Source organism: Epinephelus moara, chromosome 23 (genome assembly GCF_006386435.1).
Source record: "Epinephelus moara isolate mb chromosome 23, YSFRI_EMoa_1.0, whole genome shotgun sequence".
NCBI classification, from domain to species: domain Eukaryota; kingdom Metazoa; phylum Chordata; class Actinopteri; order Perciformes; family Serranidae; genus Epinephelus; species Epinephelus moara.
This window is the reverse complement of record NC_065528.1, coordinates 19,211,707-19,230,872: the sequence shown is the minus strand read 5'-3', so window position 1 is coordinate 19,230,872 and position 19,166 is coordinate 19,211,707. Positions and strand designations below refer to the sequence as shown.

The window sequence follows — 19,166 nt, the reverse complement described above, 5'->3', positions numbered from 1 at the left end:
TTTTAAAGTCTCTGTGTGTTCACCTCTCAGTACTTTTGTAGCTTCTACCTGAATCTCTGTGGTTTGGAGATTACTTTCTCTCTCTGTCCATGTTTGTACTTTTCAGAAATCTGCTTTATTTTACAGCGCTATGAGAGTAGTTAAGTTACTGCTGAAAAAAAAACCATTTCTTCATTTTGCTGTAATGTAAACAAGTCTAATAACACCACAGGAAGGGAGAGTAAAAGCAGAAACAGGCACAGTGAGATGTGGGATTACGTGCTGTAGGCAACAGGCTGTCACTGGACCTCTGGACCAACAGGTAAACTTCTAACTTTCAGTGCTTTGTGATAGAAAAATACTTACTGCAAAATTTTGGTGGACCTTTGGCCATTTGTGGATCAGCCACTTGTTGCAGCGTACCATTTAACCACTCTTGACAACAGCTTGACAACAAAGTTAGTCCCGGCCAAGGCGCTGTCTGGAATGGACACTACAGGTAGAACTGTAATGTCTTGAGGCACAGCTGCTACAAACTGCATATTGATTGTGGTATTTTGTGAGAGACTTTCACCTTACCTGTTCAGGTTGCTGCACTGTCAGACTGAAACCATGAGCGAGAAAAAGCAAAGGTGAGAAATTCAGTCACTAATCTACAAAATCGTAATCCTTCAGTATTACAGTAACTGCTGTTTGAGAGGTTACTTAACATAAGCATATAAGGTTTTTACCAAAGACAGTACCTTTGGATGTACCTTCTTTGTGATCACCAACAATTAGCTCAGTAACTGTAAATTATTTACACATTTTGTTCTCTGTAACTGTAAGTAATTTAAATAACATTCATTTTGTAATTAAATTACACAACTCTGTTACATGTACAGTGACACTGGTTGATCACCTTGAACTTTCCCACCAGGCAAATGCTGAAAATCAGAGAAAAACAAGAAATGAAGGGGGACGGAAGTGAAGTGAACCCAAAGAAAAAGGTTTGTATGAGATTACCTTCAACACTGTAGCTGCCTCTGTATTTTATGAATGTATATTCTTTTATTTTTACTTCTTTCTTTCAGTTTAAAATGTGTTTTTCTTGAAATATTTTGCCTGAAATCCCTAATTAAGACAAATATGATCTTTCTTTCCAAATAGTTACTTAATAGTAACACACAGTGACTTCCATTGTGTGCCCTGTTAATTAAATAGGGTTAAATTATAACACAATGAAGACAAGTTTACACAACTTGTTGATCCAAGTGTTTTTATTTTCAATCTCAATATTCTATTTTGTGACATGTACCAGGTTCATGCAGGAGATGTCCAAGACTTCCTGATAATACAAAAATCCAAGCTTGCTGTGCACGGATGCAACCTGCCAAAAAGGCAACTGCCAGCTGATGAAACAACACACCTGCAACACAAAGGTTAGTCTGCCATTCATAGTCATTGCAAAACAAATCTATTATTTATTTTGCACTGCATAGTAACAGTATTACATTATGCTTATAATTATTATGGTGTTTATCATTAACAATGGTGTATTTGTTTAAGGCATTTTGCAATTTGTCCCTCCGTCTGACATTCCCCTTCTTATTTTGTCTCCTGTATAACAGGCGGGTGATGACAAACTGGTTTCAACACAGTTTCTCCCACTACCAGTTAGAGCTGTCAAGACCCATCAGCAGGTCAAGCTGTTGAGCAAACGCGCCTCATCTTCCAGCCTTAAGGCCCATTTATGCTCAACGTTAAATACAGATCTGGATACAGACAGAGCCTTCTGTCCGTGCTCCGCGTTCATTTCGTCCGGATTTCTGCACGTTTCCATAAAGCTTATGGATATGGGCCAAACGGAGAAGTACCACCAGAAACTGTGGGGGCAGTGTTGCTGTCACTACCCGATACGTAGCTCTAGTGAGACACGAAGAGGAAATAACAATGGCGGAACTTTTTGTGGAAAGGTCGTGCAAGTTAGTTAGAAACTATAAACATCTCTATGATGTTACTTCTCCTGGACACCGGAATAAACACATACTACAGCACAACTGGGAGGAGATTGGAAGGGAATTAAATGTGAGTTGGTCGGTAGCGAAGGAGAAGTGGAGGTCTGTGCGAGACAGATTTGTTGCCCACAACAAGTCCATGAGCAAGCGGAGTGGGGATGCTGCTGATGGGGTGGATCCACCAATTCTTTGGCGTCTGGGATGGCTCAAGGCTTATATAAATCACCGAGCAACGGCGACCAACTACCCAGATAATGACATGGTAAGGATTTCTCTTTTTTAATGTTTGTAACTTTTGACTCTGGGCTGCCCCCTGGTGGATATATTGGTTAACATCTATGCCAACGTAAAGGGCGCATGGAAGTATGTGGGCAGTGACGGTAACATCATTTGAAACCGACGTATACATTTTTGTACGTAAAGGGAGCATAAATGGGCCTTTAGGCTGAACTCGCAGCATCCACAGCAGGACAGACATGGCTTTGTGAAACCGCCCATGTTACCTACAAGCTGTTTGATTGTACATTGATCTTAAACACTTTACACGTTTTACTACAGACATAAACCCAGCCTGTACCCTGTCTCACATTCTTTAAATAGGTTGAATAGTTACAGGTAGACTATAAAAAAGTAAATTTTGCACATGATTCTACTTGCTAACTGAATTTTTTTGATGCATTTATTGAACTTTACTTTGAACAGAAAAAAGTAACCTTTTGGTACAGCATTGTCAACTTTATTTGGCTAATCTGACCCAGGTTATTTGCAGTATCTCACACTTCTCAGTCAAACCTTATTAGTTTTACTGACCTATTTTTCCTTCATTCTCCTGCAGTTGTCCTACAAAACTGCGGCAACAAGGAGGGCTGTCAGCAGAAATGGGACAGACCGATGCCTGTGCGTCTGCCCCCAGTTGAAAACATGTCCCAGTCCAGCTCCGGCTGCTCCTGGTCAGCAGCGCACAAACCTGAGATGGCAGAGCTGATCAAGTGCTGCAAGCATATCATCGACTCTCAAGTCAGTCCCTCCAAGCCAATGACTGGGAAACTGCACAGACCGCCACGTGTCCTGCCACCAAATTTTCACAAGAATGAGGACGTCAAGAACCTCACGCTGGTCCCAGTTGCAATGAGGGTTGAGAGTCCCAGTGCTGACAAAGCAAAGAAGAAGCAGATGATGGAAACATTTCCATCATCAAACTTCTCCCATTATCTTTGAGCTGTCTTTTATTATTTTCATTGTTTGTTTTACTGTTTATTTACTTAATGCATTGTATTTACACTGATCAGCCACATCACTGACACCACTGACAGGTGACGTGATGACATTGATCATCTTGTTATGTGCAGTGTTCTGTATTCATGTTAAAGTCCTCTCAACATGCACCGCCCACACTAACACCATTGCAGACGAAGTACAAACTTCATGGCAACGGCACTCCCCAATGGCAGTAGCTTCCCCAGCAGAACAATGCACCATGCAACACTGCAAAAACTGCTCAGGAATGGCCCAAGGAACGTGATCAAGAGCTCAGGGCGTCACCCTGGCCTCTGAATACCCCAGATCCCAATCCAGTTGGGCATCCGTGGGATGTGCTGGTACTCCACCTTGCAACCAACAAGACTTTAAGGATCCGCCCACCAGCGTGCTGGTGCCAGACAGAACAGGACATCCCCAGAGGATCTGTGTCCATGCCACCACACCATTTATTGATTGTGGTTCTGACTCATCCAAGTCAGACACCACACCATTTACCGATCGTGCTTCTGACCCATCCAAGTCAGAGACCACACCATGGACTGGACTTGACTCTGACCTGTTGAGGCATGGCAAGACCCTCTGAGAGTGTCCTGTGGTGTCTGGCACCAGATCCTTTGAGCCCTGTGGGTTGTGAGATGGGGTACCAGCAAATCCCACGGATACTCGATCAGATCAAGATCTAGGTCATTTAGACGCCAGGTCAATGCTTTGAGCTTTGTCACATTCTTCGGGCCATTCCTGAGCAGTCTTTACGGTGTGGCATGGTTCATTGTCCTGCTGGAGGGGCCACGGTCATTGAGCAGTGTTGTTACCATGAGGGGTGTCCTTGGTCTAAAATGTTGTTTGGGTGGGTAGTGCGTGTCAAGTGACATTCTCATGAATGCAAGGACTCAGGTTTTCCCAGCAGACCGTGGCATTGTGACATGATGATCGATGTTATTCTCTTAATCTGTCAGTGGTTTTAACGTGGTTGATCGATGTGTATCAAACGTGAATTACCTAAATAAATTTGCATTCATTACTCTTAAAGATACTGAATCAACTCATCATTCTTTTCTTCTATTTTTCTGTAACATCATAAGCTGTTTGTTACCAGTTTCCTACACCATCATTGTTGGGTTCTTTCAAAGGGACAGTATTAGTGATGTATCGCAGTAAATGTATATGTCACAATATAGTAATTGTTCCGTAAATTCAATCAAGAAATTTTTTAAGTAACCATTCCATACTTTATCAAATTTGATTATTTTCTTTTTTTATTTGGAATTTCCATTCAAACAAAAAAAAAACCTGCCTCGCAGACAGAGATAACACAGTTAAAAACAAAAGACTCAAAACAGTAAAACTAGAATTCTTCTAAGTTTTAAGATTCCCGAGAACAATTATTTAATGTTACAGGTTTCTGTATGAACAACTCCGCTCTCCTCCTACATGTCTGCCTAAATCCTGTTAGCTTGCAAGGCAGCTGGATTTTGAGAGATGAAGAGATCATGTGAGAATCCAGCCTTGATTTCCTATTCAGTTTAAACCATTGCACAGTAAATACTGTCATGTCGGCTGTGGACATCAAATATAATGGAACTAGATGGCACTCGCTTTTGTTGCCTTAGGTGCCAAAAAAAATACATTTCAAAAACTCAACCGCAATGTCTCTTTCCAGACATGATGGCCTACAGACCTTGTTGTGAGCAGTTTTATGCAGGAACTATTTTCTTTCTACTGAACTACATTCACCAACCATATCACTGCATAGAAGGAAGCATGCATCTACTCATGGACGAGTATCTCATGCTCATGGCAGCCTGAGATGTAAACATTAATGACGTCTACCTTGGCTGAGCTGTAATGTTAGCTAGTTCAGTGCTGCTCGGTGAGCTAGCAGAAGATGCATGCTTCCTTCTGGTGATATAGTTGGCGGGTGTAGTTCAGTTGAAAGAAAATAGTTCCGACATGAAACTTGATACAAAAAGATCAATGGATTATTCTAAGAAACCAGGTCATGATTTCTAGAAAGACACTGCTGCTGAGTTTTTCAAATATAATTTTTTGGCACTTTGAGCACCACAAGCCGAGTGACATCAAGTTCCAATATATTCAAGAGAAGGCAGACGTCTTTACAGCCGATATCTCCAACACTGAGGAAATCACACCAAAATAATCGACACTGATAAATAGCACTACAGGTAAGAGGAAAAATATATTTTTGATTTTGAGGTGAACTGTCCCTTTAAGAGCACAATGGCTCAGAGTCTTCATTCATGCTGCCTATGCAATGTGTAGCCATAAACAAGCATTTAATTTAACATAATTTATTGTGTTTATTGTGTTGGGAATGACTCATGCAATCATTAAGAAATACCGACCTTTGCTGATTTTCACACAACTACATCATTAGATGTTTGTTCGTCATTGCAAGGAACTCTGCACGGAGATTTCAGATCTCAGGGGAAGAGTTATGTAAGTGAAAGAAAACCCCTCGTGGACTTATAGCGACAGTATAAGGTTGAGTACCTTTAAGTAAGATTTTATTAGTCAATGAAATAGGAATCAGTGAGGGAAGAATAAAGCATGAGCTTCCACTAACAGGAATCTGTCTGAATGTTAATAGGAAATGATCTGACATATCCGTATGGCGCACACTGCTTTGTACACTCTGTGTATGTGTGAGGGTGAGTGTGTACATCCATGGTGTTGAAAGAGTGAGAGACAGTGAAAGAGAAAGAAACATACAAAGGAATAAATTGAAAGAATCGCCTTGCTTCACTGACACATGCTCCCACCTTGGTTAAATCTGCAAACCCACAATCTTCTAAAGATACATCACATTAAAATATACAGTATGAATCCTACAGTGTGATGATCCGTCTCTCACAGTCCATTGCTGCTATATTTTGTATGAAAGCGAGTGGAGATGCAGGGGGAGGCTGTGAGGTGATACTAATGAGAATCAAAAGATGATAGATTTTTTGCCATTCACATCTTGGCATGCTCTTCATCTCACGGACAAGACTCAGCTGGTCTTCCTTGCTCTGCAATTCAATATTTGTTACTTGCATTCTGTGTCTGTGTCTTCCAGAACTACAACTTTGAAATGTTCATGCAATCACAAAAACACATATTTTGTTTATTTATTTTAATCTATCTTCAGAAATGGAACAGCTTTCTTCAAAGTATATTTATGCCAATTGTAAAATCAGACATCACAGAACAGCAAAGCTCAGTAAAGAGTAGTATATCATGGTTACAATACTGTGGTGTGCTGCTTAATTTGAGTTCAAGTGTGTGTATGAGCAGACAGCAGGATCATTAGTCGCGATGAGAAACTGTTCGATTGCGGTTCGGGGAATGAGAGTGATAATTGATGCTCTCACTATCACCTTGACTCCTGCTGGAGCTCCCAGACGAGACAAATTTACCAACACAGGATCTGAGGGAACAGCCTCCAACATGCTGCCCAGATTTAGAAAGCTGGCTCTGATGTTTGAGGTTAAGAGGTAGGATGAGACATAAAATGGTTACTTATAGAGGAGACATACATCAAATCAAATAGAGGGTCCAAGGCAGTTAGCTGTGATGAACAAATTGGCAGCTTTGATTTAAATTCATTTGCAGCATGATTGCAGATGGTATAGACAGATCAGTCCAGCTGGCAGTCCAGCTAGGAATAAATTATGTGATTATCTGACGTGATCAGGGTATGAACTCTTTTTGTGCACAGAAAATGTCAAAATGTAGCAGACATTTTTCAACAAAAAGGCAATTGTGCCCACACAAAACAATCTAATGGGCAGCTTTACAGTAAATTTGTCAAGCAAATTTAACCTTTTTGATTTCAGGGACCTCATGCATTTTGTTTTAGTGCCACTAGTGAAAACCAAAAAAAAAATTGGCCCAATTTCTGGCAAAAAACAAACAAACCAGTATGTTGTTTGTTGAAGTCTCACTGAAACAGAAATTGGAGCATCTTTAGCTTCTATACTGTGACGAATTTCCCAGTGAACTGGAAAATTTGACCCGTTTGCAATTACAAGAGGGAATTAAATCAAATCCCTCTTATTTAATTTGTCCACTACAGCACGAGCAGACTGGGACACAAATTCAACTCGGGACATTCAGGCGCACTGGCCCACACACCAGCCCATGCACCGGCCCACACGTTTCTACCTATAATCCTCTATATGCTTGTTCACACTACACAAACGCTGCCCTCAGAATCAACTGCATAAGAAAATCAGCAGTCATGGTTTAATTCCAGACTATAAATAAATGCAATCATGACTTGGCCACAAATGGCTGTGTGCTTATTAGGCTTGAGGAGATGTCGTCACGACACCGCGCCCCGCCCCCTTTGGGCCCCCTTCCGCCATTTTGAAAGCATACCAGCAGAACCCTATGGCCAGAACCGGCTTGTTGTGATCAGAAGTTATTGTGTTCCCGATTCCCACTTGAAGATGGGGAGACACTGCTGTGTAAAAAACTGCTCCAGTGTCAACAGACAGTGCACACGTAGAACTTCTAAACATCATATAAAGGACCCCTCACACCTCTCCCACTGCCTGTTTTCCCCCATGAAATCAGGGAAGAGATCCGTAGACAGTTAGACTCCTCAACTCCGAGCACATATGCAGTTCACAGTTTTGGGGCTGGTATATGGACAGGTCTTTCACCCAGCCGCAGCAGAACTGCTCGGAGCTTTCCAGCGATTGACACCTACGTTCCCTACATTTTTTTGCCAACCAATAACCAAACACACATCTGCTCCTATCTCTCTCCATATTGCAATGCTAGCTACTACAACTCACAAACAGTAAAGTGCTGTTTTGTATGATTGGTGTGGCCAGCCAGTCACCCAACATCTCATTTGATGGTCAGGAGTGCAGGAAGAGTCAGCAAATATTTGAAACCTAGTTTTACAAGAAAATAGAAAATACAGAGATTTCGAAGCAAAAACAGTCTGATACTGTTTTTTTGTTGTTGTTTTTTAATAAATGGCATGTAACAAAAGATAAATAGTCAGTGACAACAGGCATACAGGATTAAAACTGTTAAAATGTGTTATTTATTTCCCTGGTCTTTCAAAGAACTGTAAAACTTCAGTTAAAAGCCTAATAAACACGTGTCTCAATTAGACACCTGGTCTGGTTGCCAAGCAGTTAATTTTCATAGAAGTTCTTGGATGTATAAACCAGGTTGTTGGCGACCCACTTAAGCTAACGTGAGTTACAGTAGCTGCTTCGATCATGCATACAGATAGAACCATGAGCACCAGAGAAGACTGCAATTCATTCAAATTAACCAACATGGTAATTACCAACATGGTAAACTGAGTGCAGTCAGAATGTGTGTCCATTCCTCGATTACCCACTAAGTTATTTATATTCCATTTGTCTGTTTGGATGTGTTTTTCATTAAAATTAATCCAAGTGAGTTTTCTTTTAACAGTATAAAGGGGTCCATGTCATTGGTTCGACAGCCCATTAGTCCGACTGTCCGCGGTGCTGAACGGCTCGTGGTGGGCGTATGGTGCGCCGCAACCGGCTTGAGGCGGAGCAGGCTCACGGCTTATGTGTTTGTCACTTTCTTTTTCATTTTAACCCACACCATGATCTTTTCCTGACCCTAACCAAGTGGTTTTTGTGCCTAAACCTAACCAGACCTTAACCACAGGGCGTCATGATGATTTCGGAACGGACTTCGGAACAATGAGTTTAATATGGTCGGAACAATGGGATGTCGAACCAATGGGCTGTCGAACCAATGGGCAGTTCCCGTATAAAGTGGTGTTGTGTCGGTATGCGTGGTGCTGTAATCCTCGGGTGCCATGACACGATTGTGACAACTCTCTGAAAGTATGCGCTCAAAGCCAAACTCCAAAGCTACGTTTTTTTAGTGAAAAAGTGTGTCGTTAAACATGGTCCCAATAAATCAATAAACCAATATGTTCACCATTTTCCACTGAAGCATGGAGAAAAATGTTTTCTTCATAAATTCAAGGTAACTAATCATGACTAATTATTAAACAAATGGTCATTTTGTGATTAAAGTATTCCTTTCAGTTATATTAAAATTGTAGCCCATGGGTTTCACTCGCAGGTCTTTAGACTAGCTTTTTTTTTTTTTTACATAATTAGCAGACACAGAGGATCTCATTTCATTCATCACCCCATGCTATTTACCAAGGTCACGTAGCACAGGATCATCATTTCTGTCACTCCACTCACTGAATTGTAGTTTATTTCAGGTGGCAGCGATGGGAGGCAGAGAGAAAGACTGACACTTTGCTGTAATAGGATTGAAAAGGATGATAAATTGTCTCATTCGCACTTCGACACGCTCTATATAGCCTGACCATGGTTCTAAAGACATATTGTCCACAGACGTCAGTCCACACATACTGTCAACATAAGATGTGACCATAAAGTAATGAGGAGAACTATTGACATTTTGACTCATGACCCTTCCAGTGATTGAGGGAAGTGTTAGGAGGTGAAATTTACAGACAGTGTTGATAGAGAGCTTATTGTCCTGCAAAGGCTGATATATAGAAAGTAAACATTGTTATTATTGTGGAAGAAGCACCAAAAACTCTACTGCAAGTTTTCATTGTCTAACTTCGATAAAAATGTTGATTGATTTGTTACATTTCTCCAGGCCTGCATAAAAATCCGTTAAAACTGTAATTAAATGTACAAAAATCGACATTACGATAAAAAAATATCTGCAGTCTTTTGTGTGTTCCTGAAACATATGCTCTGAGATGATGTATTGCTGTGTCAAGAGCAATCTAACAGCAACAGAGTGAGACCGTCTAGTCAGTGCATTGTCTTACACATCATTAACTGAAGTAATGTTTCTCTGTCCTCTTCATGTTCTCTTTTTATCTCTCTTTGCTCCTCTTCTTGTGCCTTCTCAGCCAAATGACACAGATGTAAGTATGCATAAGTCCCCCCCTCCCCTCACTTTTCAAAACATCACGCTACTTTTTGCAAGGAACCAAAATTAACATCTTCAGCACCTGCTGAGCTCTGTGAAGTCGGCTTCACACTCCATTTAAAAGAGATTACGAACACACAGTCGCAGACATGCAGAAATTAGACCTGCACAAACAAGACACTCAGGAGCTCATCACAGGTAGACATATCACGCACAAATTAACACCGTCTCACCAACACTGACAGGTTTTTTTCACACACAGACACATGCACTTGTCGATACTGACATGTTCAAGCACAACACCACCACCACAGAGAGGACAGACATTTTAACACACATACTCATCATGTAATAACACATATTCCTATCACTTTCACCTATATATTTTTTTAAATGCAACTCTTTCCTCTGTATGTTAAAGGGTAACTTTGGTATTTTTCAACCTAGACCGTGCTTTCATATGTTTTTGTGTCTATGCGACTGATGTGAACAACTATTTTTGAAATTGGTCCAGTATTTGAAAGAGAAAGGGCTGCAGCTAACAGCTGTGCAACACCGCAATATAACCAGATGGGGCGATTGTGCACCATCACTGTTCATCCAATTAAAAGTGGTTATTTTCTTTGGGAGTCTTCACCAAAGGCTCAAACAATGGATTCAAAGTGGCATAACAGCATTAAGCAAAATAATAAAAGATTGGTATATTGTGAATTTCAAAGAGCTGAACTATACATCAAACAACCGGGATCACTTCAGATATTTGCAGTTAAGGGACTTTTATGACAGAGAAATAAAGGACCATGTAAATTTGGATGAAATTGGAATATTTACAGCTATATTTAGAGTTTATAAGTCAAAGAAATATAGAATAATAGCTGCACTATACCAATATCTATTAGAGAGAAGAGGAACCACAACAATGTATGTAAAGTTGAGATGGGAAAAAGAACTATGGTCGCATATTTGGAGAACACAACAGTCTATAACATCCTCACAGACTTAGAGAGAGCACTGTTGGAAGAAAATAATTAAATTCTTCATTACACCCAAAATTAAGAACAAATATGTTTCTATGGCACAACCATGTTGGAGAAGATGTGGGGCAAAAAAATTTTATCTGAAATTGCACAGTTTTGGGTAAATGTTCATATGGCTATTATCAAAATTCTGGGTCATGATATACCCTGATCATACATAGTACTGTACTTTGGCAAAATGACAGGAGAAACTGTGTTAAGAGAAGATGCAAGTTTTTTGCTAACATTTAAAAAGGCCGTCACTAAGAGATGGTCCAAGGCAGCATCACCAACACAAGATGGGAAGTCTCTTTACCTTTTGCCATATCTGGTTTGTTTGTTATTGTGTCCAAGTCTTGCTCAAGGAGAAGTCTCATGAGTTGTGACTTGTTACAGGAAGACAACGCTGGAAATGAGTAGGAGTTGGAGAGAGTAGTGCTGGGAATAGTTTGTTGTATTGGAGTACAGAAAACATAGTTCAGTCTTGAAAAATAAGACAACAGCTTGTGTTTGCACATTCTCAACAGGTGCCAACAAGTTGTTGTGCTACGCTTTGCACAGCTTAGGGTACTTTCACACCTGCCCTGTTTGGTTCGGTTTAATCAAACTCCAGTTTGTTTGCCCCCTAAGTGCGGTTCGTTTGGGCAGGTGTGAAAACAGCACTTGCACTTGAGTGCGCACCAAAACAACCGGACCGGAACCTTCTTAAAGAGATGGTTTCCGTCTGGTTACAAATGAACTCTGGTGTGGTTCGTTTGTGGTGAGAACGTGTTCCGACCTCGATCTGAACCAACTGCAGTCACGTGACACATTGGTTGGGTTAAACATGAGCATGTTACAGTCCTGGAGGATTATAAGATGTGCAGCACATCTAATGCATCAAAACATTGTTTTCTAGTTGGAGCCGCGCCTTGTTTTCAAACTGTATGGTTTGACTAAAATGAACAATGACAACAATACAGTACACAATGACTAAAATCGCTAAGCACTAAAATCAACCTGCGTAGTTGTCCCTCCATTGTGACATTACAAAGTGTCACATTTATCTTGCAAGTGTACTCTTCTTCAACGTTTTGTTTACTTCCTGAATTTCTCCAAATGGAAATTCTGACCAATCAAAGCAGCTCTCTCATGCAAAGCGTTTGATCTGGTCCGCTTGTAAATGCTGCAGTGAGAACATGAACCAACTCTAGGCAATTACGCAACTTTGGGACAAAATTAGTCCCTGATTCTGACCAAAGCAAGACAACTCTAGGTCTGAAAGCAGCCTTAGACACAATAACAAACAGACTGGATCAAGCAAAAAGTAAAGAAACGCTTCAGAGACTTATTATAACAATCAGAGCCTGTGTGTGGCAAAAAAAAATAACCACTTGTTACATCTTGTTACATCTTTGGTATCGCACAGCTGCTGGCTTCAGTCCTCTCTCTCGATACTGGACTAGTTTTAAAAGGTGTTGTTTATGTAGTCACGTTGACACACAAACATAGGAAATAGGTTCAGGTTGAAAAATGCTAAAGTTACCCTTTAATGGTGAAACACAGTTCAAATATTTTCTTTCTCTCTGTCTGTTTGTCTTTCCTCCAGTGCTCTGATACAGAAGGAGTTTGTCCTCTTCGGTGTGACAGCTTTGTGAGTATACTCTGCTATCTCTCTGATATGTAGTAAATTCTCAAGCTAGCATGAATCGATGACTAAACTATTTCATGTCTTGGTACTCAAGCCCCAAAAATTTGAAAAAAAAAGATGTTATCCTGTGCTTCTTGACAAAGCTACTAAAGTAGAAAATTGACTCACAAAGCTTTAATTTTGCCTCACTTCATAATTACATGAATTATTTTGCTTGTTGTTATCGTTGTCTGTGGTGTTTGACACAGATCTTTCCTTACATAAGTAATTGCTCTGTCTCTCTGTCTCATCTCAGGATATTGCATGCTACGCGATTGACAATAATGGCTTTGTCCTAATTTCTAAACAGCGCAGTGATGTGAGTTCACACACACACACACACACACACACAGAGAAAATGGGCTTTCTCGACTTTGACTTGATTATTTGAGAGCTCTTAAGCCTGTTAATTTTTCACTACCTAACAAGAAAAGAACCACGTGAAATATCCAAAACATGAACACTGTGTAAGATTTCAGGGGATTTAGTGGTATCTAGCTATCTATCTGTGATATTTTACATTGCTTTACGGAAGCTTACTTGGTTGTTCATGTTCAAAAGGATTTCTATGACCTGTCTGGGCCCATATAAAACTTTTACCCAACAACAAGACGGAGTGATATAACAGCCTTTTCCCACAGTAACTATCAATAATAAGTGTAAGCAGTAAAATGACTCATTGCTCACAAATCACAACTGTATAATAGCCCAGCACTACAGAGGCCTTCAATTATGCAACACAACAAAACGTAAGCAAAGCAGCAATGTGCGCTGTAATTTTACTGGAGCAGTTATAGTTTATAGTTTTTGCACACTTGTCTCTTTATTTCTGTTATTTAAACGTCCACATAAAGTTCTGGAGCAGGAAGCAGCACTAAACCGATCTAATAACAAGCTTTATATCTGATGTGTTATAGGTAACATAATCTCACTCCCAACTGCTTACATATTGCTGCTTGCTCAGTGGACTTTTGATATCTACATATGATACGCTAGGTATCCTGGGTGTGTCTGTTGTTGACCCTCTGGGATGCTGTGTCAGCTAACACTTGTTATATGGAATGAGTCTTTTCATAATACACTTCCATTTTTACATGAAGTGTAAACTTCGTCCTTTTCAAAATATACTTACGTCAGTAAAACCTCTCATGTTTCCATTTTTCTCCTTGTGCAATAGATGCACATTGTTGGGTTTACTCAACAAAAGCCAACACATTCTCACTCTGACCTCGTCACATATCGACGTTTCGTCATGGACTTTCCACGTCCACATAAAACGTGAAAGGTACCCTGGCTGCGTTTGTTGTTGATGTTCTGGGACACTGTGTCAGGTTCTGCCTGTTACATGCATTGTCTTCTTTTGAGATACACTTCTGTTTTCACAGGAAATGTACTGTTTACATACAGTCTCTTTCAAAATAAACTCACCACGTCATTACAACACCACGAATTGAATTTTTTTTTTTACCTTCAACAACAAAGGCATATGGTTAGGTTTAGGAAAACAGAACAGGGTTTGGCTTTAGACGGGACGCGAACACTGCTCTCTTTGTCGGTGTTTGTTGGGCCCATCCACCACCACTCCTGCCAACCTGAATCAGACTTTCGCCACCTTAACTATAGTCCCTGTCCCGCCGCATTTCCCCCAACACTGCCTGGCACCGTTAAACTACAACGACAACCATCCGCGTATCATCCAGACGTTAAAGGATGCCCTTTTTCGTTGGTTTGTGACGCCGCAAGTCACCGCCCAAGCACCAGATTTTGACGACTTCGGAGTGAGACTGGGCTCCAAAAGCACATGGATGGGTTTAGAAAAAAACATCATAGTTTGGCCCAACATTCATACAGGAAGCAAACACCAGGCTCCTGGGTGAAAGTCCTGGTGTTGTTAAACCCATCCACCACACCTTTCGCCCATGCTATAGGGACTTTCCAGCACCTTGAGTTGTGTTGTTTTCTGGTTACGGTTTTCCGTCTGAAATTGTTGCACATTCAAAATAAATATGAAAAATATTGTGTCACGTTTACACATCAAAAGCGTAGAGAGTCATTTGACCTAAAAGTAGTGAAGATAATGTGGTGTAATCTGCAGACATCAACAACATGAGAGGATAGCCTAACTCAGATAGCCAGCTCTCAACAGGTCAGATAGGAATATCCAGATGGATGGTGATGATGAGTAGGATGTAATAAAGGATGAGGACTGCATAGAGAGAGAGGGAGTGACAATGCAGAGACAGAGGGAGGAAGGACAGCTTGGCCACTCAGTGCCAAATGCAAGACGCAGGCAGAGGGAGGTGACAGCCAAGGAGGTAGCTCCGGTGGAGAGAAGCAACCGACCATATGTGTCCGTCCATTTTGTCTTGTATTGCCAGTTTTCACAAGAATTGAACACATTGTACTCTTTGCTCAAAGTTTCTGTGCATAACAATATTTATCTGATGACAGATTTTTTAAAAATGCATATGAAAAATACACACTTGGTGTCCAAAGGTCTTAACTCTTGGCAAAAAAGTGAATCAGCAATTTTCACAAAATGTCCCACCATTGCAAAAAGACCTCTAGTGACTGAGTACATGTGAGGAAAACACATACATTGCCTCTAAACCAATGCTCAATATAACATAGCTGCATGAATAATTGATCACACAGTTCACATTGTGGTAAAAATGGAGAGGGTGAACTGCAAGGATGGGAGATGATATTCCCCTGTCAATGTATCATGACACCAATTACATGTGTTTAGCCACACAGCTGGTTTCACACCCCCTTTCTCTTTCCTGATAGGCGGGAAGATTCTTCGGTGAGGTCGACGGATCCGTGATGACAACGCTAATCAGAATGGGCATGTTCAAAAGGTAATATCTGGCTGTCATTGACCAGGTAGTTGAGTTTCTGGTTGCCTCTCTGTCTGTTAGCAAAGCACAGAGTGTTGCCTCGTCCTGACAGGGCCTACAGGGATGTTAAACTTCATGTAAACTTTTCTAAATCAATTAGGCGTGAAGCAGCAGTGTCCCCACATCGCAATGTTGAGTGCCATATTATGCATTCTGGTGTCTCAAGCTGCATAACGCCATGCATTTGAATCTGCCTCATGAATGTGATTACATGCCTCACGCTGTATCACAAACAGAAGTGGCTGCTGTTGAGTCTTGTCTGGGTGGCTTGCACTGTTTTCCATTTACTTTTTGGTTCTTATACACCTAAGCCATGCATTAGTATGCACATGAAATCCGTAGCCTGGAGGACGTGATTTACTGTCATTATAGAGACTCAAGAGCTTTGTTTTTATTGCTGTATCATGCTATAGACTCTGCCCTGTGTTGTACTCTCTACGTGCCGAGGGTAGCTGATTCACCCATCTTTGTATACACGCTATAGATGTCCCTGCTTTTCCCCTCAGCTCCATTTTAAGCTCCTGTGACTGCTGTGGATTTTTTTCCCCCTCTTACTTTTTGCCCGTCTTTTATGTTTGAAATCTTGTTGAGTGATGTGCTATTTTTATACAGCTAAAAGATTTTTGTCATGTTTCATTTGACACAGGATATTACATAACTGGTTTTGAGCATGCGTTAACTTCAGTGGCTGTGTACTCATACTTGCATTTATAGATGCATGCCTCTGCAGATTGGTGTGTGTAAGGAGTAGGATTTAGGCTGATATACTGGTAGAAATGGAATATAATATGATAGGTATGTTTCTTTAGTGTAGAATCACCCGAAAATAAGAATCATCATGTTTTCATTACCTTAGAATGAGCGGTTTATAGCTACACAGGAAGTGGAACCTCATCTATAGAGGTTGCTGTTGCCACCACTGTGTTTCTACAGTAATCAAGTACAGACAAACCAAACACGGCTCTAGATAGGGCCATTCGTGATTGACACTTTCATGTCAGCCACCGCTATTAGCAGCCCCTCCCTGACAAGGGTGTCTGGAAAACTCTGATGTCTGATTCAGTCCTTGGTAAATATCCCCTAAACATCTGGATCTTGAGTTACAGAGACAAAAGGTGAGCTCACGTTGGCAGGTGCTGCGCTAGCGGCCCTTCTCTCCGACGAAGTGGCCAAACCACATCGGAGAACCACTGATTTTTAACATGAAACTGCTTTATTCTGTGGTTCACTAGTTTGAATCACAGGGTCTGTTTGTTTGAGAGAGGAACAGACCTCTGCAGATAATTTACCCTAGAGTTGTACCGATACCGATACCAGTATCGGAAATGCCTCCGATACTGCCTAAAATGCGGTATCAGGTATCGGCACGTACAGTCTATGACCAATCCGACACCACGTAATGCCTCACGTCATTACGTATACGCATGCTACAGGCAAACGAAATGGAGCGGAGTTTAAAAAGCATTGTACTGTAGCCTCTTTTTTACCAAATTGTGTGGCTGCACTTTAACCTGTGTCTTGATCTGTGTCAACACTGGATAATAATAGTAATAAAAAAAGTTTTATGGCATTCATTCTACTATTATGTATTCATTTCTTACAACAATTCATATCCCATCCATTTTTTTTTACGCGCTAGTGTCGGATCCGTACTCTGTATCGGCAGATACCTAAGGTTCAGGGATCGGAATCAGTATCAGGAAGGAAAAAGTGGTATCCGTACATCCGAAAAACTTACTAAACTATGAACACTGAAGGAATTCTTGCGACAAAAAGTTTCAGCTGGTTGCAATCTGCAATCCTCACCACTAGAGGCCACTAAATCCCCCTAAATCTAACACACTGCTCCTTTAAATGTTGCTACCCTTATGAGTCAGCATCAGAAACACTAATCAGTGAAATTATTAGTAAATTATTATTGTGATATGTGATTGCATTCACCCACAAAAATGCAGTTGTAATAATAAGACACGTTCCCTAAAGATTTACTTTCCTGAAGAATATTGTTTTTAATAAATCTTGCTCGTTAACTTTTATTCAGTGAGTCATCATGTTTTGTAAGATAATGTGCAGTGTTTATAAAGCACATTGCAAAGTGCCACACATTTCAGCTGCATTTAAAATACAATTTGGTTATTGAAAAATATGATTAAGGATTTCAAAGGGCTCTTATAATACACAATGTTTTTCCAGACAAATGTTTACCCTATAGATTAAATTAGGTTCAATTTTGTTTTCTCACTGTTTTCTTACTTGAAGTCTTGTCGACTAGTTTAACTTTAAACCTTTGTTTAAGCACCGGGGAAATTAGTTCTTAGGAACAACCCCAGTGTTTGTGTTCTGGTGTCTCAAAAAAAAAAAAAAGTCAAAACACTGGGTCAATCCTCTGTGTAAAAAGTAGAGTAATTCTAGCACTGAGATGATTTTCTCTCAGCTTTCTTTCTTTTCTACGTTCAGTTACGGATCAGGGTTTCGACAAAGGTTAAGCTCAGCTATACAGCGCTGTGTGTAACAGTCTGCAGGGGGTCAAAGAATCGATGTAAGTCAGTAAATACTGCCTGAAGAGCAACACCATGTGCTTTTGTGTGTGTGTGTGTGTGTGTGTGTGTGTGTGTGTGTGTTTCCTCAGGGTGTCCTTGTTCGACTACCAGGCCATGTGTAAGATGAACTCGCACTCTGTCAGCAGCGCCCGTCCACTTTTCAGTGTATGTGCTGTGTCCTTATACTACATACAATATATCACCATAATGATCTCTGAAGTCTGTGGTAACTATAATCTGTCTGCTTACCTCTACAGCCATTCTATGGTTTGGCTTCAGCCCTCAAGTGGTTCCTCTCCAACTTCCTGCTGTAAGTGTTGCTAGGAGCGACCAGAATGTCTAAAGTTAAGGGTATTTTTCTTAAAATAGCTGTTATGTATCACTTATTAGTAAATTTGTTGTTTGTGTAAAAGCAGTGGAAAGTTTTTTTCTTGTTTGACAGTACGAAATTATTGTAGGAATAGTTTGCTGTCATTGCTGTCTTGCCAAGAGGTAGATAAGAAGATCAATACCACTCTCATGTCTATATGGTAAATATCAAGCTACTGCCAACTGTCAGTTAGCTTAGCACAAAGACTGTAAACAGGGGGAAACAGCTAGCCTGGCTCTGTCCCAAGATAGCAGCCCACCAGCACCTCTAAAGCTGATATATTTTATCTTGTTTGATGAATCTGTAATAAAACTACATAGTAAAAACAATTAGCTGTTCAACAGGAAGCTATTTGCTAGACTAAAAACATCTCAGTTTATCACTGTAGTGACTTGGTAAGGCTTATCCAGTTATCCAAAACCTCCTACCAATTACTGCTGAATAATTTGAGGACCCATTTTCATATTCCCATGACACAACTTTGGGTCCTGGCCCAGTTTTT

At 40.6% G+C, this 19,166-nt stretch overlaps 1 protein-coding gene and 1 long non-coding RNA gene across 2 annotated transcripts in view; both read left to right on the top strand.

Annotated features, from left to right (window-relative positions):
- The window catches only part of cacna2d4a (calcium channel, voltage-dependent, alpha 2/delta subunit 4a), a 150,678-nt gene that overhangs the window by 121,157 nt on the left and 10,355 nt on the right, over window positions 1-19,166 (top strand). The window contains exons 31-36 of the mRNA XM_050036513.1: window positions 10,150-10,164; window positions 12,774-12,818; window positions 13,111-13,173; window positions 15,645-15,715; window positions 18,384-18,459; window positions 18,552-18,604. Coding sequence (XP_049892470.1) covers window positions 10,150-10,164; window positions 12,774-12,818; window positions 13,111-13,173; window positions 15,645-15,715; window positions 18,384-18,459; window positions 18,552-18,604 — 323 coding nt within the window. The remainder of the gene's footprint in view (window positions 1-10,149; window positions 10,165-12,773; window positions 12,819-13,110; window positions 13,174-15,644; window positions 15,716-18,383; window positions 18,460-18,551; window positions 18,605-19,166) is intronic.
- Window positions 163-3,437, top strand: LOC126385027 (uncharacterized). The gene is made up of 5 exons (XR_007569387.1): window positions 163-611; window positions 899-968; window positions 1,280-1,400; window positions 1,590-2,238; window positions 2,812-3,437. It is a non-coding gene; the product is annotated as an uncharacterized LOC126385027 (long non-coding RNA).